Here is a 23,394-nt window from a genome sequence, read left to right as displayed (position 1 = left end):
TCTATTAGCCCTCTTGCCATTGTTTTTCATTTCTCAAGTGAGGTGATTCTAATTAAATTAATCTGCATGTCAATCTATCGGTGATCAATCAAAGAGCCTGAGGTTCCCCCTATGCTGCAGGGTGCTTGCGGCTGACAGGGGCTGATAATGGAGGAAGAAATAAACTGTCGAGCAAAGTTAATTAGTCAACATAATAGGTGGATTAAACGGGAGCGGGCTGATTGCTGTTTCCCGTGTCAAAGCATGAGGTGGGAGCTGAAGCAGCAATTACAGACGATTATTATATTTGGTTGTAAGAGGTCGCATGAATAAACATATCTCTGTGGGTTTCAGTTTTAATCCCTTTCCCATTTAATATAAGGAGAAGTGTAGGTCATTTCTTCTCATTGTTTTAGTCAAAGTTCTCTGAGACAACATCTCTGCCTGTGTCTCTTCTGGCAAACTGGGTTCACAGTCACTTTATGAGATGGTTTCGGTGTCTAAATTATGCCTTGGGCCAGTCCCACCATTTTTTTTTTTAATTTGAAACAGATCTAAGACCCTTAATTAGCAGGAATTTTGGCGGGGAGGGGTGATGGTGATAGTAGCAAGGGGGACTTTGGTCTGATGAACCAAACTAATGTGAAAAGAAAAAAGTACAAGAAATCTCAGAAAGACACCCAGGAGAGAAAAATGCATCCCAGCTCTTACTGAAATCTTTTTCATTTCTCTATCCTCTTAACCCTGACATGGTGGGGGGGGGGGAAATATTTTAAAGATTCAAAAGATTTTTATTTGCACGATCAACTGTGATATCTGCTTCAGTGTCTAAACTGAAGGGTAATTTAGGTGAAACACAACCACCCTTGTGTAAAAAAATATGCTAATAAAGATCCTCTTGTTAAAATTATGGTTAACAGTGTACCTTCTGCTGTGTAACTATAAACTGTGCAATTTTACTTAAAACTGCATCAAAAGCGTTCCATGCCAAAGACCCACTCATCAATAGCTCCTCTTGTTAGACTTGTACAGCATAAGCACCAGTTATTATGTGAAATAGCTATGCAATTTTCTTCAGCTCCCAGCTGTTATTTATTTAACTTGAGTTTATTACCCACCACGCTTTTATATTAAAATGTTCATTCATTTCTTTCTTATGTCTCTAGGTCGTGGTGTCTACGACAGTCAATGTGGATGGCCATGTCCTGGCAGTCTCTGATAACATGTTTGTCCATAATAATTCCAAGCATGGGCGGAGGGCTCGGAGGCTTGACCCCTCGGAAGGTACGCCCTCTTATCTGGAACATGGTAGGCGAATCATTTTCATTGGTTGGCATTGCTACTTTAACTGTGAATTTATTTGGCTTCTTTCTTCCACTCCACCACATGTTCTACTCTGTTTCAAATGTCAAAAGTCTTTTCGAACAAGATCGATCCTCCAGGGTTTTTTCCTCTTCAACATATGATGCCACATATTCAAGACTGGAAAATATCTCGGAGGCCCACCTTTCTTGTGCGACCACTCTCTACTCTGGAAATGGCTAATATTGCCTCCTTTCAGCTTGAGAGAAAGGAGGAGGCCTGGGCCATTGCTTTATTTTAAGCTCTCACTGGATTACAAAGTAAGGAAAGGCCAATCCAAGGAAAAATTAGGAAAGGCCACACAATTTTGTGTCACAAAAATCGTGATATATCAGGCGTGTTTATAATTGACCATTGAGGTTTTATAATGAGCCCACCCTCTTTACTATCCTCCTGGTGTATTTCAGGGACTACATGTTGAATTTCCTTTGAAGATCAGGTTCAATGTCTAGGTTGGAGGTGCTTTCTGAATATGAAGCTCAGACCAAATGTCCCTCCTGTGCCCTGTACATAGGTCTCACCTCTTCACCAGGTGATAGCGCTTGCTTTCTGTAGGTAGACTTCGATAGGGAAAAATCACATTTTTTTTTGAGAATTATGGCTAATAAGTGGTGCCTTTGAGAGGAATGAAGGAAACCAGATAAAAATTTGAATCAAGGAAAGTGAATGCCACTCAGAAGAATCATGGGTTGGATTAGGTGCACGTCTGAATTTTTCAGTGCTGCGTGTGTGTGTAATGTACCTACTCTTCCTACTTTCCATTTATCCATCCATCTATCCATCCATCCATCCATCCAAGAATGAGTGATTGAGGCTCTGGATAGCAGTCACCATACTAGACTTTCTTCAATTGCCTCAGACTCTTAACCCATTTCCCTCACTTCCCTTTCTAGTTTGCTAGGTCAGCAAGATTCTTTTCAGAACACTACCACACAAATTATCATCTGATTGCCTGTTTTTTTCCATGGGCCAGGAGTTGCCCATAATTCATAAGACAGAAAACTCCCTTCCCTGCCAGCATCCCAATTTAATAAACTCACCACTCTCATCATTTTTGCCTGTTTTTTTTCTCCTGTGCTTATGGAACACACGAACCGTACTTTTTATTAATTAGCCAGATGTAACACTCTTAGAAGGGATTCTTCACCACATCCAGTTTTACAGTCTTTTTAAAGTAAACCATCATCTTTCAAAAGCTGCTTCTTTATGGTTTCATTAGTACTGAGATGGATGGATATTACTTTGTGCAGGAGGCCATTTGAAACACCTGCTCATGATTACATTCCTAGTTCCATTTCTGTACTTAAAATTATTCTGATCCTCACTTTACCGTAATGTTGCCTTTATAATATCTTTGGAGTTACTTAAGGCATTGTGTGACTTAGAGGCGTTTAGGTGAAAGGAGGAGGAAAAAAATAGGGAAATACTCAGTGCGCACGATTTGGAGAGTGCTGCCTAAGGACTGAAGTTATGTTTTAGACTGTGGCTGGTTACCTGCAATAGGTACTACCCAATCTGGTGACAGTCTTGACTGTCAGTTTGAAATCTGGGTTCACACTTTCAAAATCTGGTCAGGCCACATGCAGCTCCTATTTCTGCTCTTGGGAAGCCAGTGAGAAAGCTCCTGACACCATGCAAATTATCCCTCCAACAAAAACCGAAAGCAAACATAGAATACAGCCTGCTTTAAAGGATTCCTCTAGGCAATGAAGATCAGTAACATTATTTTGCGGCATGATAAGTGACCAGGCCTTGAAATAGGTACCAGGAACCCCAAATTCAGTTCTTAGTTTCACTCTGGCCTCTGTTCAACCTTGGACAAGTTGCTTTAGCTTTTGGTATCCTTGATTTCCTCCTTGTTAAAATGAAGGTGATGATTCGTAGGAGAGTTAAAAAAAAAAATCTGTGCTTTGGGTGGGGGCAGGTAATGTAGATAGGGAAGTGGTCTGGGTGGAGGCTGAGAAGACAGGCAAGTCCACGCTCTGGTGACCCCCGGTCCCAGCCAGTTGTCACTTAGGGGAATGAGAACCCAAGTGGGGCCAGATGTTCCAGTTTGGCAAGAATTAAAACTCCCCTAATTTTTAATTGTTGGTAACTAATTACAAAGTTTTGGACACAGAAAGGAGGAGGGGGAAAAAAAGCCACTTGGGAAGAATGCAGCCACAGGCCAACAGTTTGACACCTCTGGACCAACACAGCTCTAAACTTCCTCAGCTCAGATGTTCTCTAAGAGTACATATTAATATTTCAGCTGGGATATCATATTATTCTAAGTTTTAAAGACAGCATTTTTATTCACCTACTTGAGTTTATAAGTCCACAAATAGCCATATTATTATAAGATATTATTCAAAAAATGGTGAGATTTCACTGTGTGTGAATGATTGGCCGTCGTTGGGGATGTGGGTATGTCTTATTTCCTTCAACAAGGGAGTCTTGCCTTTACCTAAGCCTTACTTCACTTCTCTCCAGTGGAAAGTAAGGGTAGACATGTTCAAATTCTTAGTAATGACAATACCATAGAAATCTGCTTCTCTGCAGAGTGAGTCAACCAACCACACAAAACCACCCACTCATTTAGACACTTCAAGCTGACACATAAATATCTACTCAGCAAAGGGTGACTATTGAACTCTTTCATTGGTGCTGTGTGGGAGTGGACCTAGATGCTAATTCATGTTGATGTGAGGGTAATACTTTATTTTGTTGTTGAAAAGTCCTATTTCAAAATGCTCTGTTTAAAAGACTGAGAGAATCACACACCCCCGTCCCTCTGTCTCTCCACTCTCACCCCCAACTGCTTTCAAACAGCTTCCTCATGGTGAGACTGCGGAGCATGTTCTCCTCTTGTGATCTGTGGGAACCTACGTTCTCCCCCATTCTGGAATTTACCGTCTCATTTACAGGTAGCCTGAATTATTTTGGGCTACTCTTCACATCTCTATTTATATCCTGCTTGTGAGACTGTTGGAGGAAGTTTCCTTTTGCAGCTCACCTTTCTGCATATAAGTAGAGACAGAGATCGTGCTTTACATTCATGCATGGGCTTTCTTATATGACCCGTGGACTCACAAACCCCTGTGCGCTGATAAATGACCCTGTAATTCAAATCTGAGAGTTGACAAAGGCAAATTTATTTCATAGACTCTTGCATGGTCCAAAGAGAGTGAATCCCGGCATGCTATAGATCGTGGAAACAGCTCTTCCCCCTGTACTTGCTCTTCATTCATGAATACCAAGATTTTCTTTGGCTGGATATTTATGGGAGCATTTAGGCTAGTGAGGTTTCTTCTTTAAGCAATGGCTTAGTGGAAGATGTACAGTTGTGGATAGAGGCAGCCTCAAAATGTAGCTGCTCTCCTGGTTCCAATTTTTGAAAAAGCATGGGTTTGGGGTGAATGGCGCCGAGTGGCTGCCACAAGGCTATGTTCAGCGCTGCCCTGTGTGCTTGCCTTGTCTTCCAGTCATTTGGGCAAGTTCATGAAGACTGTGTTCTGGGGAGTCGTTGAGGGGTTTAGGGAGTGTTGCTGTTGGCATTGTTATTCCCCTGAGTTCCAGGTTGTGTTTACTTCAATTCAAGGCCAACTGTGGCATCAGTTTCTCTGTTTCTTCCCCCTGTGGCAAAATGCGGTGCCCTCACAGTGCTGTGGTGCCCAGCCCCTGTCAGCTTGCATGTGCTATCACTTTATTATCTAATGATCTAATATGCAACAAGGCAAAGTGCCCGTGCTCATCATTCTGACATAGAATGCCGGGAGAAGTGACTAAATTACTTTATGTACCATTAGCACTTGCAGCTATGGTGAACTCAGCGGCAGCATTTATGCAAATGCCTGTGAATACACTCTAGTGGCTTTGTCAGGAAACCATCTGACAAGCAGTTTAAATGCTCATTTTTTAAAGGGGATAGATGTATTTTTTTATTTTGGTGTTTTTCTCCCTTCCTCTCTTCTTTTTTTTTTCCTTCTCCCCTTTTTGGTCTGTTGGAGGAATTACGTCTTCCATGGTGACTAAAGAAATGTGAGCAGGTCCCAGAGCTCACCTGTCAGTAGGATCCCTTTCCTGGAGTGGGATTAAGTCCCCAGTAGGGTGTTCTTTAGATTTAGTGTTTTTTTTTATTGTTTTGAATTTGTACATTCTTTATATTTATTTTAAAAAAATCAATGGAACTATTAGTCAAGAGTTTTTAGAATATAAACATTTTAGTGTTCATGAGCTCTGACCTGAGGTCCTACTTAGTTTTTTAGATCAAAGATAGATTCTTTAAAATATATTCACTTTTCAAAAATGGAAAATGATTGAAATTTAGCTTTTATGGGCATCAGAGACAAATCAATTAAATTTCCCTTCAGAGTTATAATAAAGACTGCAACATAAAACATAAATGTGCCAGGATCACAAGATAAAACAAATAAAAACAGTAGAGGAGTTTGCTCACACTAAAAATATTTTGAAGAATGAAGACTGGTAATAGAAGCCCTGGGCCCACCTCCTGGCTGTAATTACAGCTTTGGAGAAATCGAGTCAGGTGTTCACTACCACCAGTGAATTCTGACCTTTTGGTTGTAGTATTCCATTACAACTGTCCCCGACAGTACGATGTTGTTCCTGATCTTTAGCCTGTGACCTTCTGTAATCCTTTTGATTCAGACAGAGGCAGTTTCTGCTTCTGTCAGTTGCCCCTGGGTGTCCATGGGTATCCAGCCCCATTGACTTCCTGTGACCAGCTGCATTTAAATGTGTTTTTAAAAAAAACTTTTTATTTTTTATTTTTATGGAAATGTAGAGAAAGATGGTTTTGAGCTTGGGGAGATTACTCCAAAGGAGCCCCCTTTCCCTTCTGTATAATATGATCCTAACAAGAGGCTAGAAGGAGGATCAGCCTGTCTGTCTGTCTGGAGAGCTGGACTCTAGTCCTGACTGCCATTAACTGGCTGTGTGGCCCTGGGAAAGTCACTTTGCTTCTGTGGGCCTCAGTTTTGTATGTCCGGCGAAAGCCAGGTGGGGTCCTCTCTTGACTTCCTTTTAGCATGCACTATGTTATGGTGCTCTCAACTGAAGCTATTGGCACATGACTTTCCGCAGGAGGTGTCTTTGGAGAAACACAGCTTCCTGGGAACAGAGGAATCCACTAGCGTTTTCTAAGAACCCTTCCTTTGGATTTCCAGCCAAGGGAGGAGATGTCAATCAGGTAGACTTGAAGTCATTCATTCATACTAAGCATGCGCTACATGCCAGACATCAAGCTAGGTGCAGTAGTATAAGGCAGACTCAGTCCTTGTCTTCACAGAATGACGTAAATAGAGAGGAGTGGTACTAAGCAAAATGTACAGCTAATGAATTAGAGTGGATCAAAGGGGGCCCACAAAAGCAAAGGGGAGTAATGAAGTGTCAGGGAAGACTTCTTTGAGAAAATCTCATTTATGCCAAAATCAAATAGATAAGTAAGTTTTTACTAGGTGTCTTAGTCTGTTTTCTGTTGCTATAGCAGACTGGCTAATTTCTGAGGGAAAGGAATTTATGTCTTACAGTTCTGGAGGCTGGGAAGCCCAAGGGTGTGATGCCAGCATCTGGTGAGGGCTTCCAGGCTGCATCATCCCATTGTGGAAAGGTAGAAGGACAAGCAAAGGTGGGTGAAGAGAGCTCCCTTTTATAAGTAACTCACTCCCACAATAATGGAATTAGTCTGTTCAGGAGGGTAGAGCCCCATGATCTAATCACATCTTAAAGGTCCTACCTCTTAATACTGTTGAAATTGCAATTAAATTTCAACATGAATTTTGGCAGAACATTCAACCAACTATTTATCTATTCAAACCATAGCACTAGGCAAAGGGGATTAAAAAATTGCCAGGTAAAGGAAACTGTGTGCAAGGGCTGTTTTGCTTAGGTGAATTCTAGGAACAAAAGGGACTGAGAGGGCTCCTGTTGCTCCCAGGCAAGGGAGGAGTGGCAGGAGATGGGACTGGGGTGGCTGTGAGGGCTACATCATGCAGGCCAAGCTGGGCTGGGCAGGTCATGGTCTGGATGGCAGTTGTGGTGTGGGGGTCAGGCAGGGCTTTGATGAACTCAGTTTCAATTACATGGACTCCTCAGATCCCATGAAAGCCCAGGGCAAGATTGCTTAGCGTTGCTTATAACTTTGCTCTTCACTGCTGGGCTTTGGAAGCTCACCAGGGAGTTGGCTGTGTCTTGGAGCTGTCCCCCTAATTACTCCTTATTGTATCAATAGTGCATGTGATTCTTATAGAAAGTCAAACATTTTAAGAGTCCTTTTATTTTCAGATGGCTTTGTATTATTGATTTAGTTTTTCGTAAGTGGCTTAGAAACAGTGTACGTTTTGACTTCTTTTTGAATGTGTGGACACCCTCACCTTTTCAAGATCTTTAGAGTAGAGAGCTGCTGCATTATTTGACCCATTAAAATGTATATTGCCCCAACAAAACTTAGTGAGTGAAAATAAACTAAAACAACAGAGAAAAAATACCGTCCCAAATTTCTCTCTCTCCTCCCACCAGGGGCAGTGCCTGAGCCAGGATGGAAGGTCATTTTCTTCACTCTCCCTCATTTCACAAAGACCCAGAGAGTAGATATAATCTGCTCATGCTTAAACATAGCTAGTTTCTGTCAAAATCCATCCAATGATCTTTGCACTTGTTCATGTGCATTTCAGGGGTTGCAAAGCTTCCCGGTCGCTGGATAACCATGCCAGAGGATTTGGGTTCCACCCTAATGCCTGTACATTTCATGTTGGCCTAGCCTTGCCTCTAGTCTTTCTGGGATTCCCATGATCCTGAGAAGAATGTCCATAAAATAAATCCAGCTTCCTGATAGAAATGTACATTGAAACCACAGTGGCAGGTGATGGATGATGCATAGCTTCTCACACAGCCAGCAGTCCTTCTGTGCCTAGTTTTAGTGCAGAATCCCAGCCAAAACCACTAAGGCAACATCATCTTGGTGAAGGACCTAGGCTAAGTAGAAAAATATTGGTGTCATCTTTTGTGACGGAGGGTGGCATGTTACACCTTACCAATTGATTTTTCCTACTTTAATAAAGAAGACAGATGCAAGAACAGAACATTAGGGTTCTGATTCTCCAGATTTTCAAGTATCAAATCAGGGCTTTTACTCTGAGCAGCTGGGAAGATGCCTTTTGTCTTTCCTTGAAATAGAAAGGACATGGTAAGTACTCAAGATAATACACAAGGATGTTAGTGAAGACTCGTTTCCAGTGTATTCCCTGAGTAATTCATAAAGCAGGTAATACCAGAAATCCTACCACTGGAGATGCAGTAGCCAGCAAGATCTCAGCTTTAGACAGATTGAAGAGTTCATGAACAGGTGATCTGTGTTCTGCTTATTTTACCATGGCACCACTGACAGCACTGATAACAGAAAAGAAATAGTGCTCAGACTTTGTTACCGTGTTTGACAGTAACCAGGCCAGGTAGTGATATTTATTATTCTATTATTATTTACTACCACTACTGTTGTTTTTTTTTTGAACTATCATCAGCATTTATAGAGCATTTACTACAGGCCAGCACCATGGTAACTATTTTACTTATCATCTCATCACGTCTTCCAACAAATATCATGATATATAATAATTATTATCCCCATTTTACAGATGAGAAAACTGAGGCTTAGAAAGAGTCAGTAACTTACTCAAAGCTGCACAACTAATTAGAATAGGACCTGGAATTCGACCTTAGGTCTGCCTAATAATACTGCTAAGAATAATAACAATAAACATTCCATGAGCCCTACTATGATGGGCACAGAGTGCTATAGATACCCTGTTGTAAAGATGAGAAAACTGATGCTAAAGAGAGGGTAAATAACTAGCCTAAATTCGCACAGCAATTAAGTAGTAGATCCAGGGTTCAAACCCAGGAAGCTCGATGCTGAAGCCTGTAGTCTCAGCTACTGCTTTGGTACATTACAGCCTAAGAAATTCTTTCTGTCTCCTAGCCTATTGTTCCTGTTTTTTTCTTAACACAAGCAAGGAACCTGAAGGAAACTTTTCCTGTGACTGGGACATATTCTGCTAGTCAAATTTTTTAAAATCCTAATTTAATTTGATGACTAGTATATTTTGCATGGGGCTGGCAAGATAATAAGGATGCTGGTAATATTTTATTTATTTGCAAGAATGTTCTAACTCATCTCCCTAGAAATCATTTGTTGACCATATGGGCTCTCTGGCATGTGTACAAGGTGTGGAGGAAGGAGACCATGAGAAAATGATGAGATTGTGAGTTCAGCAACCATTAGGACACTGAAGAGTGTGCCTCATGCTAGAAATAACACGGGAAACTGATTTGGATACAGGGAGGCTAGTTTCTTGTATGAATTTCTTGACAAACCTGTAAACTGTGGGAAATTTCCAGTATTTGGTTGGTTGGTTGGTTGAGCTAATAAATGAATGAGTCATACCTAACTTATTTTAATAAGCACAAAGTGTGTGTTGTCTGGGGGGGATTTGGGGGAGAAGGGTGTTGCTTTCTACTTATATTTTGGCCAGAAATGACAGAAATTCATTAAAAAAATTTTTTTTTTTTTTTTTTTTTTTTTTTTTTTTTTTTTTTTTATTTTTTTTTTTTTTTTTTTTTTTTTTTTTTTTTGAGAGAGAGCCTTGCTCTGTTGCCCAGGCTATGAAGTGTAGTGGTGTAATCATAGCTCACTTCAGCCTCAAATTCTTGCACTCAAGCTATCCTCCCACCTCAGCCTCCCGAGTAGCTGGGACTACAGGTACACACCACCACACCAGGCTAATTATTTTGATTTTGCAGAGACAGGGGTCACTATTGTTGCCCAGGCCGGTCTTGAATGCCTGGGCTTAAGCAATTACACCCCCTTGGTCTCTCAATGTGCTGGGATTACAGGCATGAGCCAGCCTGCTCAGAACTTTTTTGAGCCTAATTTTTTTCTGTCTTCTATTTGGTTATAAAAGCATCAATTCCAGTTGCATTGATGTGCCCAGTTGGTTGTTTCAAACCAAGCCGCCTGTATACCTGTCACAGGAGCTTTCCTCACTTGAGAATTTCAGAGGCTTCAAGTGATGTTCATGAGCAAGTAAAAGCTTTGATGTGCTGTTCATAAACCCTTCTTAACATGAGATATTTAGCAGCAGTGGCCAGGGGTTGAGTTGGAAATATTTTTGGGTTTTGACCATTTTCAGTTATATATGCCGAAATAAAGTAAAACCAAGCTCTGCCGCTACATTACTACATGACTTTGAGTGTGTACTTTGATTTCTCTGGGCCCCAGTTTCCTCATCAGTCAAGGTGGGTCTTGGAAGAGTCCTCCAATCTCTGATGATTTGTTTTTGGAACCCAGCTAATTCTGTGACAGGTTCTTCTATCTCTTGAGGGTCTACACACATGTAGCCTTGAGAAGTGGCTACCGAAATTCCCAGGTTATGGTAATTCTAGGGCATGGGCATAAGGCCAGTTTCCCTCCACGTTGACCACCTCTGCAGGAGGTTAACTGTTGGTTTTAGGAAGCTGGAAAAGCCGCAGAAGTGTGGTCTGCACAGCCATTGTGCCTTAGGTAGCTTTCACCTTGCATTCTTCTCTCTGCATTTCTGCAGCTGGGGGGTTGTTGTGTACAGGCAGCTTGATGGTTGGCAGTGAGCTTTCAGACCACTATTTCCGGTGCAGTAGGTGAGATAATTTGAAAAGGTGGGGGAAAAACATTAAAATATTGTTTCATGGTTATGTGTTTACGTTAATGCATAAACAAAACAATAACTCTAGCCTCAAAGTCATGATCTCACACCTATTATTGCTTAGGGCAAGACTAAATTGAAAGAAAAAGTTGATCTAAACAAACAGCAGCTAAATACTATTAAGTAAATAATACTGTAAGTGTACAGGGATAGAGGAAAATCATGACTGAAGTTTGGGAAATGCTGTTAGAGAGGGCTTTAAGGGTTGGGGTAAGTAATAATTCTTTCAAGTCACCAGAAAACAGTGTAGGACTCTGGGAAACATTTTTTTTTTTTTTGAGTCACATCATGTTTAAAAGAAAGTCTTTTAGGCTCGGTTTACCACTAGAATAGACTTAAATATCCTAACAGGATTTGAAAAACTAAAGCTTCTTCCAAGCCGCTGTTTTTTATTTTGAAACAAGTAGTATCTGCCTGTCAGAGAGCAGAAATGAGTTTGGAAAGAGGATTTGAATCAAGAGAGAAAATCAGCCAGGGTCCACCCAGGCAGCACATTATGATAATATATACGGAACTAGCTGGACACTGAGCAAGGCTGACATTGTGTTGTCAAGGGCAGGATCGCCCGTCAATTTCTGAGATAGAATTTGAGTTCAAATGACAGAAAGAGCAGCCACTGTGTTGAAACTGATGCATGGGGGAGGGGCAGGCAGGCAGGAACCACCGGGCCCAAAGGCAGGAAGTCCTGGTACCTCCGGAAGGGGGTGGCTCTGTTTTCTCATCTGGCTGCTACCCTTCCTTCTAACCTTAACATCTGTCAGCAAGATCCACCTGGGTCCTTGCATGATTAGAGCCCACCAAAGGGGGGAGCTTACTGGTGCTAATTTTAACCCCCAAGAGAATGGAGTGCCTATTGCTGAAATGGGGGCTAGATTAACCCAGGAAATGGGACTCCATGTAGCCACTTGTTGTCGACCTAGGAAGCCTGTCGTGGGTGTAGTGGCAGTTGTTGATAACTTCTGGAAGAATTCTTAACTTTTCAGCTACTCTGCTTAGTTCCTTAACATCTTAGTAACACCAATGATTCCTCTTTAGTTTATTTGCTTATTCATTCAATCATTCATCTATTTAACACTAACACGTTTATTGACTGATTGCCAATTATATCAGACAATGGGGCTACAGAGGTGATGAGGCAGGGACAATTGTTAGCGTTCTGAGGTATACTGTCACGTGTGTATAAGTATTTATGTGCTGATATTAGACAAATAATGGTACATGGAATGATTTAATCTACAGCCATGGTTTAGTGCTGTAAGTTACAGACACAGACTGCTAAGACAGCTTAAAACTGGGGGACTCAGCCAAGTCTGAAGAATCAGGGAAACTTTTAAAATTTTAAATGAGAATGAACAGGAGAGGGGAAAGCATATTCAAAAATCCATGTAGGTACAAAACATTAGAAGCTGTAGGGAGGGCAAACAGGGAAGGTAGGTCAGGTCTGAGATCCATTTTTGAGAAACTAAACTTGGAAAATTTCCACAGGTTGTATACTGTTTGACTTTGAGATGTGATTCCATTGCAGTTTTGTTATCGCAGGCTAACAGAACTCATTGTCCATAAAATGGTAGCATTTAGAGCAGCGTTTTGGGTGATGGCTTTACTGCTGTCATAGCCAGTTAAGTACTTTCTCTGCATCAAGTTCAGTGCTAAGCATTGTATGATCTCTTTTGATGCTCTTCACAGCCATGGGAGGGCACTAGTATTATTAGTTTCACTTAACACATTTGGGAAACTGAGGCCATCCTTTAAGGATTTGGTCATGGCCAAAGTTAGGTGTTTATCTGCAGCTTTGGATCTCCAAGTAGCTGACACAAGGGGTCCTCACCACTGTTTTCTCTTACTGTTTAGTCAATGCTAATCTTCCCTCCACATTGGGCTTCAGAGGTGGAGAGAAATTCTGCTGCTATTTGAGCACGTAATATAATACCTGCTTCAATTGAAACAAATTGACGACATTACTCAAAGGCAAATTGAAAAGCCAGATCTATGCTAAATCCCAAGGGAAGTTAGTTGGCATGTGCAGTGATATATGGGAAGGTGCTTTTCTGGGTTAAGATAAAAAGTCCTGGTATCACGTCACGCTATCAGGCACCCCATCTCAAAGTCCCTGTGCCAGCCCTGCAACTTGAAATACTCAGTGGACAGAAATGAAACTTTATAGAAATTAGGTAATCATCATTTTTATCAGATGAATATGATGCCATCAGCATGATTTTAGCATCCTCGAAAAAAAGAGATTTACCTAGAAGGACACAAGAGAAAGTCTGAGGCATGGATTGCAGGACTGAGGCTTTTCTGCTGGCCTGCTGTGGGCAAGTTGGTTGGCAGATGACCTAGTAATTAAAATCCTGCTTAAACGTATGCTGCCGGTCAGTCATAACAGAAGCACTGACATGGGTAACCAGAGAAAGAAAAGAAAAGGGAAACACAAAAGTAACACTGTTGAGCCCACAGGGTGCAGAAATAGATCTGAATGGACTGAATGCATATTTGAACACTAAGCATGAAAGCAGAACCCAAGTACTAATATATTTTTATCCCAATCTGTGAAATTAATCAATATTTTATATGTGAACATATGCTCCTGTGTTGCTGGCTTATTTAATGGACAGTTGCAATCAGCAGGACACCAGTTGTTCAAACCCACAATTTTCATCCACAGTTCTGGGGAGAAATGCAGCAGGGGACCCAGGGAACAGGGACACAGACAGTGTCAGATTTGAGGCCTCTTCTCAACCCTTCTGTTGCTTTCATCGACCTTGGGGCAAAGTAATAAAAATGTCAAGGTAGTACATATGTTGAATATGAACAGAGAGTAATGTACTTGGGCTGCTGTTTAGGAGAATGATGATTAAAATGAACATGGTTGGTTCAAATTGAGACCTTTCTTTGATTCTTTATTATTTTTATCTATTTCTCTTTTGAGCATAGCTGGAGAAGCCAACAGACACTGAGCACCCCCTATGTGCTGGGTCTGAGGCAAATGCTGTTGGGTGTATTATCCATGGGCTAGCAGGTGAGGGGGAATATATCCCAGCCAGTTCCAATGTATTTGATCATTTCTTGATAGAGGACGAAAATACATCTTTGGTCTTTCTTTGCCAAAATCTTCTGGTGGAATCATCAAACCAGCTGTGCTTTTCCAGTAACTATTATGTGCAACAAATCTATAAAGTCAGACCTCATATTCCTCTACCTTTTAACTTTGGCAGAATCCTAGAAAGTCTCCTTGATTAGCTAAAGGCCTGTGGAATCCAATCCCTGTTCAAAAGAAAAGGAAAATTGGGGGAAAGTGTTATTAAGGCACTGTTTTAGAATAGTCTGTTTGTTAATTGGTAAATTTTATTATTTTCATGACACGTACAACATTCTATAGCGAAGCCCATTGGAATGGACAATGTCCAGATTAAAAAGGAAAGTTAAAAGGAACTGCCCCGGACTTTAAAAGTGTTTCTTATAATGTTGCTATCATTTGTATTACATGTTGAAACTCTGTGTGTTTCGCAGCCCAACATGTAACAATAGGAAAGCTTCTAAGCCTGGAAGTTTGGCAGTATTTTCAATGTTCCTGTGTTTAAATTGGCATCTGTGGTAGGATGCCATTTTCTGAACTTGGAGATAGAAGAAGGTGGAGAGAGATTTTACTATAATTCATATGTGGGTCTGAGTCTTAGGGGGAAAATAACTTTACTTGGAAATAGAGTAGTAATATTATGTAAAGTTAATAAATATCAACCCTCTATCTTGGGGATAAGAAATTGCACAACTTAAGATTTTATGGGACTTTGGCTGTCTTTGTATGATTGAAGTGAATATTTCAGCCAAACTGAACAGAAATTTCAGATAAACAGCAAAGTTGAAGGGTACTTTGGGTGTTTTTAAATATTCAGCTGTATCAATCAACATGAATTCCCAAAGTCTCAAGTTCAGTTGAATCTCTGAGATTCAGCTATTTCATTTGTACAGTGGAATGAGGAATATGGTCTGCTTGCCTACTGCTCAAGGTTGATATTAAGAATAATCGAGATAATGTATGGTAAAGCTCCTGAAAAACTTAATGCTAGTTAATTGTCAGGTATAGGTTAAGTGCAGAGCACTGTCCACCCTGTTTATAAATGAATGAGGTTCCTGTCTGTAAGGAACCTAGTTGGGTTGATTTGCCTACATATACATGCCCAGCTATATATGTATAAACACATGCATCTATCAAGATAAGAGTTCAAGGGAAAGTGCAATAAACAATAAATGGGAACGACAGGAAGAGTTCACTAAAGGGTTAGGGTTCTGTAGACTGGAATAGAAAGAAACACCTTCATGCAAAAGATGGATCATTTTGGCAAGTAACTCTTTGGCTGATGGAAGTAAGTGGTATATCCTTCATAAAAATATGCTGGGAACATGCAAAGGATGTTTGGAGACAGTGGGTTTGGGAAGCCTGTCGTCACCATCTTTCTTTTCTTCTCTATATTCCTTCTCTTTCTTTCTCTTACAGAAACTTCTATTCTTCCTCCTTCTCTTCATCATCTCACATTTTTTGCCCACTCTGAACTGAACTCTTCACATAGATTAACTCATTCAAACCTCACAGCGACCCTATGAAGTGGGATGTCATTTAAGACAGAGTCTCACTCTGTTGTCCAGGCTGGAGTGCAATGGTGCAATCTTGGCTACTGCATCCTCCACCTCTCAGGTTCAAGCAATTCTCCTGCCTGAGCAACCTGAGTAGCTGGGACTACAGGTGTGCACCACCATGCCCAGTTAATTTTGTATTTTTTTTTTTTTTTGAGACAGAGTCTCACTCTGTTGCCAAGCGCCAGGCTGGAGTGCAGGGGTACAATCTCGGCTCACTGCAACCTCCGCCTCCCTGGTTCAAGCAATTCTCCTGCCTCAGCCTCCCGAGTAGCTGGGACTATAGGCACATGCCACCATGCCCATCTAGTTTTTGTATTTTAGTAGAGATGGGGTTTCACCATGTTGGCCAGGATGGTCTTGAATTCCTGACCTCAGGTAATCTACCTGCCTCAGCCTCCCAAAGTGCTGGGATTATAGGCGTGAGCCACCATGCCCAGCCAGGTGGACTGTCAGAATAATTATCCTCAATTAAAGTGGTAGAAACTGAAGCTTTCAAACAGTAAAGTAATTAGCCCAAACTAGTAAGTGGTGAAGCTGAAATGTAAGCTAGCTGAGAACCCCTGAATCCAGCGGCGGTGCTCTTAACTGCTGCTGAGGCTGAAAATGAGGCTGGAGAAAAAAAATGGGCCAGACTTGTGAGGGTGGACTTGATCATGCTGACTAAGTTTTGAAAGCTAGTATTTGAGGAAGGTTAATCTGGGTTTTGATAGGTAGACTGGACTTTGCATATAACTAATAATTCTCTAGTAGAAATGAATCACAAACAGGCAAGTGTGAGTGTTTGCTCTTTGATGTCCAGACAGAACGGCTCAGACCCCAAAGAGTAATTTTTGAGGAAGTTGAGTCAGTACATCATGGAGTTTAAATGGAAGTGGAGTTCCCACTCTTCTTTGTATGGCTCATGTGGGTAAAGTGGATGATACACATTCCTGTGCTTATGACATCACAGATCATCACCACGGAAACATCTGTGCTGTAACAAACGCTGGATTGCAGTGTCACTGAATGTGTCAGGGAGGAGAGGAAACTGGCTTAAATGATAAGGCTCTCAATAATGAAAGTTTACTCAAATACGTTAGCAATGGCAGCCTCGGTTGTGGAGAGAAATGTAAGCAGAACTATTCTGAAAAGCACAAAGCAGGACTTGTGCATTATTAAAGGTTGGGCAAGGTTGATTTCAAAATTCTGCTCACACTCAAAACATGGTTTTCTTAAAAAGTCACTATCTATGCTGTCCTGCATGATGACAATAAAAATCCTTCAGGAACAGGGAGCTAATCTCCCAAACTGCACATAGAAAATCTTCTGCATAGCCAGGCACGGTGGCTCAAGCCTGTAATCTCAGCACTTTGGGAGGTCAAGGTGGGTGGATCATCTGAGGTCAGGAGATCGAGACCAGCCTGGCCAACATAGTGAAACCCCATCTCTACTAAAAATACAAAAAATTAGGTTGTGGTAGCACGCACCTGTAGTCCCAGCTACTAGAAGTCGGGAGGCGGAGGCAGGAGAATCGCTTGAACTCGGGAGGTGGAGGTTGCAGTAAGCCAAGATTGCACCATTGTACCCTAGTCTGGGCAACAGAGTGAAACTGTTTCAAAAAAAAAAGAAAAAGAAAATATTCTACATAGCAAAGAAAGGCCAACTGGGTAACTTTGATGTGTTTTGGGAGAAGATCAGGAGCAAAATTGGCCATGATTGTGTTTATTGTTTGGTAAGTCAGTAACAGTATTAGTTGTATGATTGCAGAAATTAATAATTATTAAAAGATGATTATATATTAGTTGCTGGCAATTAAAAATAAAGATTTTATATGAAAACCTGGATTTGCAAATGTCTTTTATAATCAGAAGAGCCGGTAGTGCTGGATCCACATTCCCAAATGGCAACTGGTAGGGAAAACTCAGAAATCGTCTTCCTTAGCCACAATCCCCACCATTCCCATTGCATTGCCCCATCTCATTGCATTAACTTACCTTCCTGGCTAGCCCCGTGAGTATTTGATTTTGTGATTCTTATTGGAAAGGTTAGAGATTAGTTGTTCCTAGCACAGTTTCTGGTCTATGGAGGGCACCCCATATATTGCAGCTCTGATTAGTCTTGATCAGTTATAGGCTCAGTTATGAAAACTTGATCCTGAGATCAGTGCTAGTCAATTGAACTTCCTGTGATGATGGAAGTGTCCTGTCTCTGTGCTGTCCAATATGATAGCTACTAGCCACTATAATGATTGACTACTTGAAATGTGGCTGGTATGACTGAGGAAATAATTTGTATTTTATATTAATTAGTTGAAAACTAAATGTAGCTAGTGGCTACTATGATTGGCAAAGCAAAAGCAGATTGAGTAATGGGATCGAACATCCAGTCAGTTGTCCTCATTTAGGATAGACTATGGAGGATAAACAGTGGGGCTCTGTGTGTGAACTTGCCCATCTTACAAGAGATGACTTACAGTGGGCTTCATTACCTAGGGCCATCTACTTTCAAAGTGGGAACCACTCCTTATTACCTGGCTTGAATTCTTGTTAGTTTCAGGAGCCTGAGACCTATGTTTTACAAGATGTTCATCTGCACATTCATAGCAATACAGATAAGTCATCTTAAGCTTAAATGGGAAGTCTGACTGTTCTCTGTCCCCTGAATGTTAAGGGTACTACTTAAGTATAATAACTATACTTGTGAGTGGAAAAGCCTAAATTATCTGATTAGCTGCTTGGCCCCCACATTCACGACAGCATACAGCCAAGAGCCAGTGTGAGTGAGGGTACTGTGAGAGGGAAGCCTGCGGAATCCTGCTAGACTGCTGGGGGGATCCTCTCTTCTTAGGGCCAAGGGCACACAGGCTGCTGTCTCTTGACATTTCTATTGTGAACACACTGAGCACCTCTAATGATCATGTTGCTATAAAACAGCCTGAAAGTAGGATTCTAAAAGATCCCTCTCTCATGCAACGTTTTCATTCATTCACACATTGTTTGCCTGGGAAATTTGTCACTGATCCTCTCCACCATGCCCAGCAGTCAGAGCCCTCCCTCTGTCTTTGTCATAGAGTTGAAACCCAGAGCCATCTACCAAGCTCTGGCTTATTGGCCACTCACTGTCCTTTTTCCTGAAACCTGCCCTAAGCCAACTTTTCTAGCTGATTGATAAGTAACTTCACTGCTTCTAGGGATATATGCACGGAGGACAAAACAAATGTCAGCCTTTTTTTTACTCCAGATGAAGTTCTGAATTATAGCTTCTGCCTGCACACCCCTGTCCTTGCCCCAGCAAAAAAAAAAAAAAAAAAAAAAAAAAAAAAAATTGCTTCCTTAAAAACATAGAAAACTTAATGAAAATGATAAAAAGTGTTGTAGCTAATTTTGTTAAGTAATGACTAATACTGATCCTCTTGTAACAGAAAAAAAGAAGAAAACACATGAATATCTTCTGCTTGGATCCTTTATCCAATTGGAATTATACGTCATCTAGTCTTATAGTCAAATTCTGCTAAGAGATTACCATGTCTTCCTTTTTTATCTTTGTGGGCAAACATCAATGTAAACCCCTATTGTAGTAGTGAATTGAATGAATCCTAGAATTCAATAGGAAGGGAAAGACAAAACCCTCTAACAAAAAAGTAGATTCTACATGTTTTAAAATTTCTTTGTAGCAAAATTCACAGCAAAAACATTTTCTAGAAAAAGACTAAGGTAATACGAACCGAGAGTAACTAATGAAATGCTAAGTTATCTGCATGCATCTATGTTTTTATTGCTGAATTTGGTCCTGACTCCAGACATAAGAAGGCTAAAAATTCATATTCAGATAAGGAAAGGCAAACCTTGGCGAACAGATGGAGCAGAGTTCAGCATAAAGGTTTAATCCTATCAGGCCGATTCCTGTATGGCCATCTGGATAATCCGGCACACACATTCAAGGCCTGTTAAAAATACGACTCCGGCCAAGATTAACGTCACAGATTTTCCACTAGACTTGCTCATATTTGACTTTATGATTTTCCAGGCCCAGGAAGATTGCTTGTGAATAAAGACTTGAGTAGTCCTTGAAGAAGCAGTTGCATATTTTTTTTAACCTGAAATTGTTTCCCCTTTTCACAATATTGGGTGCTCATTTTTGGAAGGTTATCTTCATTTCCTTTTCCCCCCTGGATTTCATTTCCCAAACTTTTCTTACAACAGGACAATAAGAACTGGACTAAAAATAATTTTGCGCATGAAAGTTCTCCTTGTCAGGAAGAAAAGAGTTATTTACTTATTATATAATCAGAGGCAAGTCAATTTACTATTGTTACAACAAATATCACAATTGGATCTATGAATAATTCATTTTGAAAATTCTCTTACCCTCCATGACAATTTTTCCCCATTGCTTCGCAATGGAGTAACTGACAATCATAGACTAAGGTGGCGGGGGCGGGGGGGGGGATCCCAAAGAACGGATGACAGTATTTACCTTTGGCTGCTCTGGGATTAATATTTTGTACATTTTAATTTTGGATTTGGCAGATCAAACATGAGGTGGAAAACAGCATAGTCACACCTGGAGTTATAAAATTCTGAGCTGCAGTGTCGTTAACAAACAATTTTTGCATATTATGAAACAATGCTATGTTGTGTGTCATTAAATCAAAAAGCCTTCAACAAGTCTTTCAAGTGCAATTTAGAACTTACAGGTACATCAAAATGTCAAGATTTTTTACTGCTAAACTGTCAAATAACCTCGTGTAATGAACTTGCACACAGTTCTGGATCTCAGACAGACAAACTCGGGAATCCAAAAGTGCTTGCCCTGGAATGTTTTGGGTATAGTTGTTGCACCAGCATTTTCGTCCTTCCCCTGCTCAGGTGCTATGTAGATTGTTGAGAAATTTTGCTAATTCAATAAAATAAGAAAGCTGCAAAATAGGAAGAGAATATAATTTGGGCTTAGTCTATAATTAGCAAATGGCATAAATTGGAACTTAGACACTATTTTGCTAAGTTTAGGTACATCTAGATATTCACCACTAGGCTATCACTGCTTTAATGTAGATGGACGTTGGAGCTGCATTTCCAAATAGACCCTATGAATTTTTCCTTTTCTTCTTTTCTGTGAGAGCCATTAATACTGTCAAAGCAAAGGGCTTTCTTGCCAAATGAAGTCACTTTGGAATAAAAGATGAAAAACACTTGAAATTCTCAATCTTCTCATTTAATATTTAATAGGTTTAATTGCATCTAGTATTGAGAAATCTCTATATCATGGGTTACGTTCCTCCTTAAAATGACAAACACACACACACACACACACACACACACACACACACACACGACTCTTTTGCATATATAATACATGATTCTTTGCCAAGTAATATCTAGATATGCTAGTGGACAAGGCAATAAATGCAGACAAATAACAAAACAAAATAAAATAAAAACCCTAATAAACAATAAAATGCTTAACTGCATAATGCAATTACTGAAGAAAATAAAGTAAGGCAGAAACAAATCCCTAGTAACACAAGTTAAAGCAACAGCGTAAATGTTATAAAGACTGCTACGCCTTGCTTGAGGAAATCGCCAAATTTGTTTGTTTATTGGCTAAGTTTGTTTATTTGGAGTTAGCATTTTGAAAGTGAGGTTTGTATACTCTAATACCAGAGTTCAGGTCAGGCATTCGAACTGCTTTTGGTTTCTAAAGTATCCAGTTGGAGAATGGATAAACAAAGAATAGATTTGCCTCCTGAGCACGGTGAAAATACAGAGGAGCAGTCTTCCACCTGGAGGAAAAACCTTCTGTTTGTCCTCCTTCCTGTCCAGTAGCTGCTAGTTTCAGGATCAAAGAAGGCAGGTTGTAGCACTAAAGAGCTGTGAGCAGGAAGGTCATCCCTGACCAGAAAAAAAAACAACAGAAAAACAAAAAAATACCAGCAAAAAACAAGTATTCAGATTGAGCAGGAGGAACAGCTATCTGTCCACTGAGTCCAAGCGGAATATTTTGTGCCTTCAATAGCCTCTCAAACAGTTTCTCCCAAGCACAACATCACCAAAATTAAGGAGATAAAAGGGAGAAAAGCTGAGTTTTACGAGGTCACAAGTATCCCGCAGAAATGAGCTGAGCTCATGGGTTTTATGTTTTCTGCCAAGTCTCAAAAATTTGGGACAATAACATTAAAGTCAATTCCTCATTTCTGAAAAGTTTCCCATTAATATTCATTCCAGGCAAATGAGATCCTTAAAAAAAACATTCTACTTTGGAGGGATTGCTGCCAATTCCACCTACTCGGTACATTTAGCTGGATATGTTAGCAAGCAGCTGAACTGGGAGTTCTTAGGAAAGTTTTACAATAAACTACATAATCTGGACTGATGAAAGTATAGGGTATTCTCGTAAATAAATAAACTCTGGTTAATGGGGAGCTGATAATTATTATAGCAGCAACTAGTATACTAGCATACTGTGTAGCTGCTGCATAGTAAAACAGCAAAACACAAGTAGGCATTTTCTGTGCATTTTGCTGGAACTCTGTTAGTGCCCATATGGAAACTGCACCTTAAAGAAGGTAGGTTTCGAGGTTGCACTAAGTGCTAGATGTGGCATTTGAACAACTGGAGCTCTTGCCCATTTTCAAATACAGTCATACTCCAAATACTAAAATCAACTGAACATACTTACATATTTCTGTCTTTACTCAGAAGCCAGTAAAGACTGGTGCCAGCATCTTTGCTTCCATTGTAAGCATCAGTGGTCTGCTTTGTAGAAATGCTCGTTAATAGAGAGTTCTGGTTAATAGAACTCCTGGAAAGGAGAGCATGCCTGTTTTCATACACCATATGTAATGGGAATGGAAAGGAACCTTATATCATCTTGAGATTTAGATTTAGATTATAAAATTTCTAAATTTGTACATTTTATCAACTGACAGAGTGTTATTTCTCCAGTGTATTTAGATACAGGAATGGAGAAAAAAAGTCAAGTGCTAGATCTCTAATTAGGCTTTCATAATGTCGCATTGACTGTCACAAAAGCCTCATTTTGGGGATAAGATATGATAAATGCTGAACCTGGGTCATGTATATGGCTACCCCAAACAAGTGAGGTATTGATCACAGCACAGAGAGATTTCAGAAGGAAAAATAAGAGCAGCCCTAGGGCCCTGCTGATCGCTACACACACCACTAATTCACCTCAATGGGCAGGCACCTCTGAGCTCAATTAACCCTTATTCCCAAGGCCACCCATAAACCCCGAGGTAAACATGGCTCTCCTGGCCCTTGCTTTCTATCAATGAAATAGATCATTTCTATTGGAGGCTGAAGTGCGATTCCAGCTTATAAATTCACCTTGCTAATAAAGAGACTGATGCTCCCAGTGCGAGTGTGCAGGCGCTTGAATCATGTAACACTTATTCTGTAAATCAGAAAATTTTAAACTACCGAGGGCATCTGTGATTTCTTCTGCCTTCTGTGGCTATTTGAAGGAAATATAAATGCTTGGGAGATAGAGCAGGTGATAGCAAATGTCCCCTGGTGCAATTGTCTGCACACAGAACATTAGTTGTTAAATATGTACTGGAGCCGAACGATTTCTTTCCTTTTTTTTTTTTTTTTTTATTCTTTTTTTTTATTTTTTATTTTTTTTTTTTTTTTTTTTTTTTTTTTTTTTTTATTCTTCCCTCTCTTTTCCTTCTCACCACAAC

General features: G+C 40.4%; 1 protein-coding gene across 8 annotated transcripts in view; it reads left to right on the top strand.

The window, feature by feature from the left end:
• Window positions 1–23,394, top strand: part of EBF1 (EBF transcription factor 1) — a 407,240-nt gene that overhangs the window by 276,379 nt on the left and 107,467 nt on the right. For 4 of the 8 annotated variants that reach the window (XM_037729062.1, XM_017502094.2, XM_037729063.1 and 1 more), the window contains exon 8: window positions 1,146–1,287. In XM_037729062.1, coding sequence (XP_037584990.1) covers window positions 1,146–1,287 — 142 coding nt within the window. The remainder of the gene's footprint in view (window positions 1–1,145; window positions 1,288–23,394) is intronic. The other 4 variants (XM_037729064.1, XM_017502096.2, XM_037729065.1 and 1 more) reach the window with 1 other exon arrangement.

This window comes from Cebus imitator, unplaced genomic scaffold (genome assembly GCF_001604975.1).
Source record: "Cebus imitator isolate Cc_AM_T3 unplaced genomic scaffold, Cebus_imitator-1.0 Scaffold291, whole genome shotgun sequence".
Taxonomy (NCBI): Eukaryota; Metazoa; Chordata; class Mammalia; order Primates; family Cebidae; genus Cebus; species Cebus imitator.
Note: the sequence above shows the minus strand (reverse complement) of the source record. Positions and strands in the feature narration are given on the sequence as shown.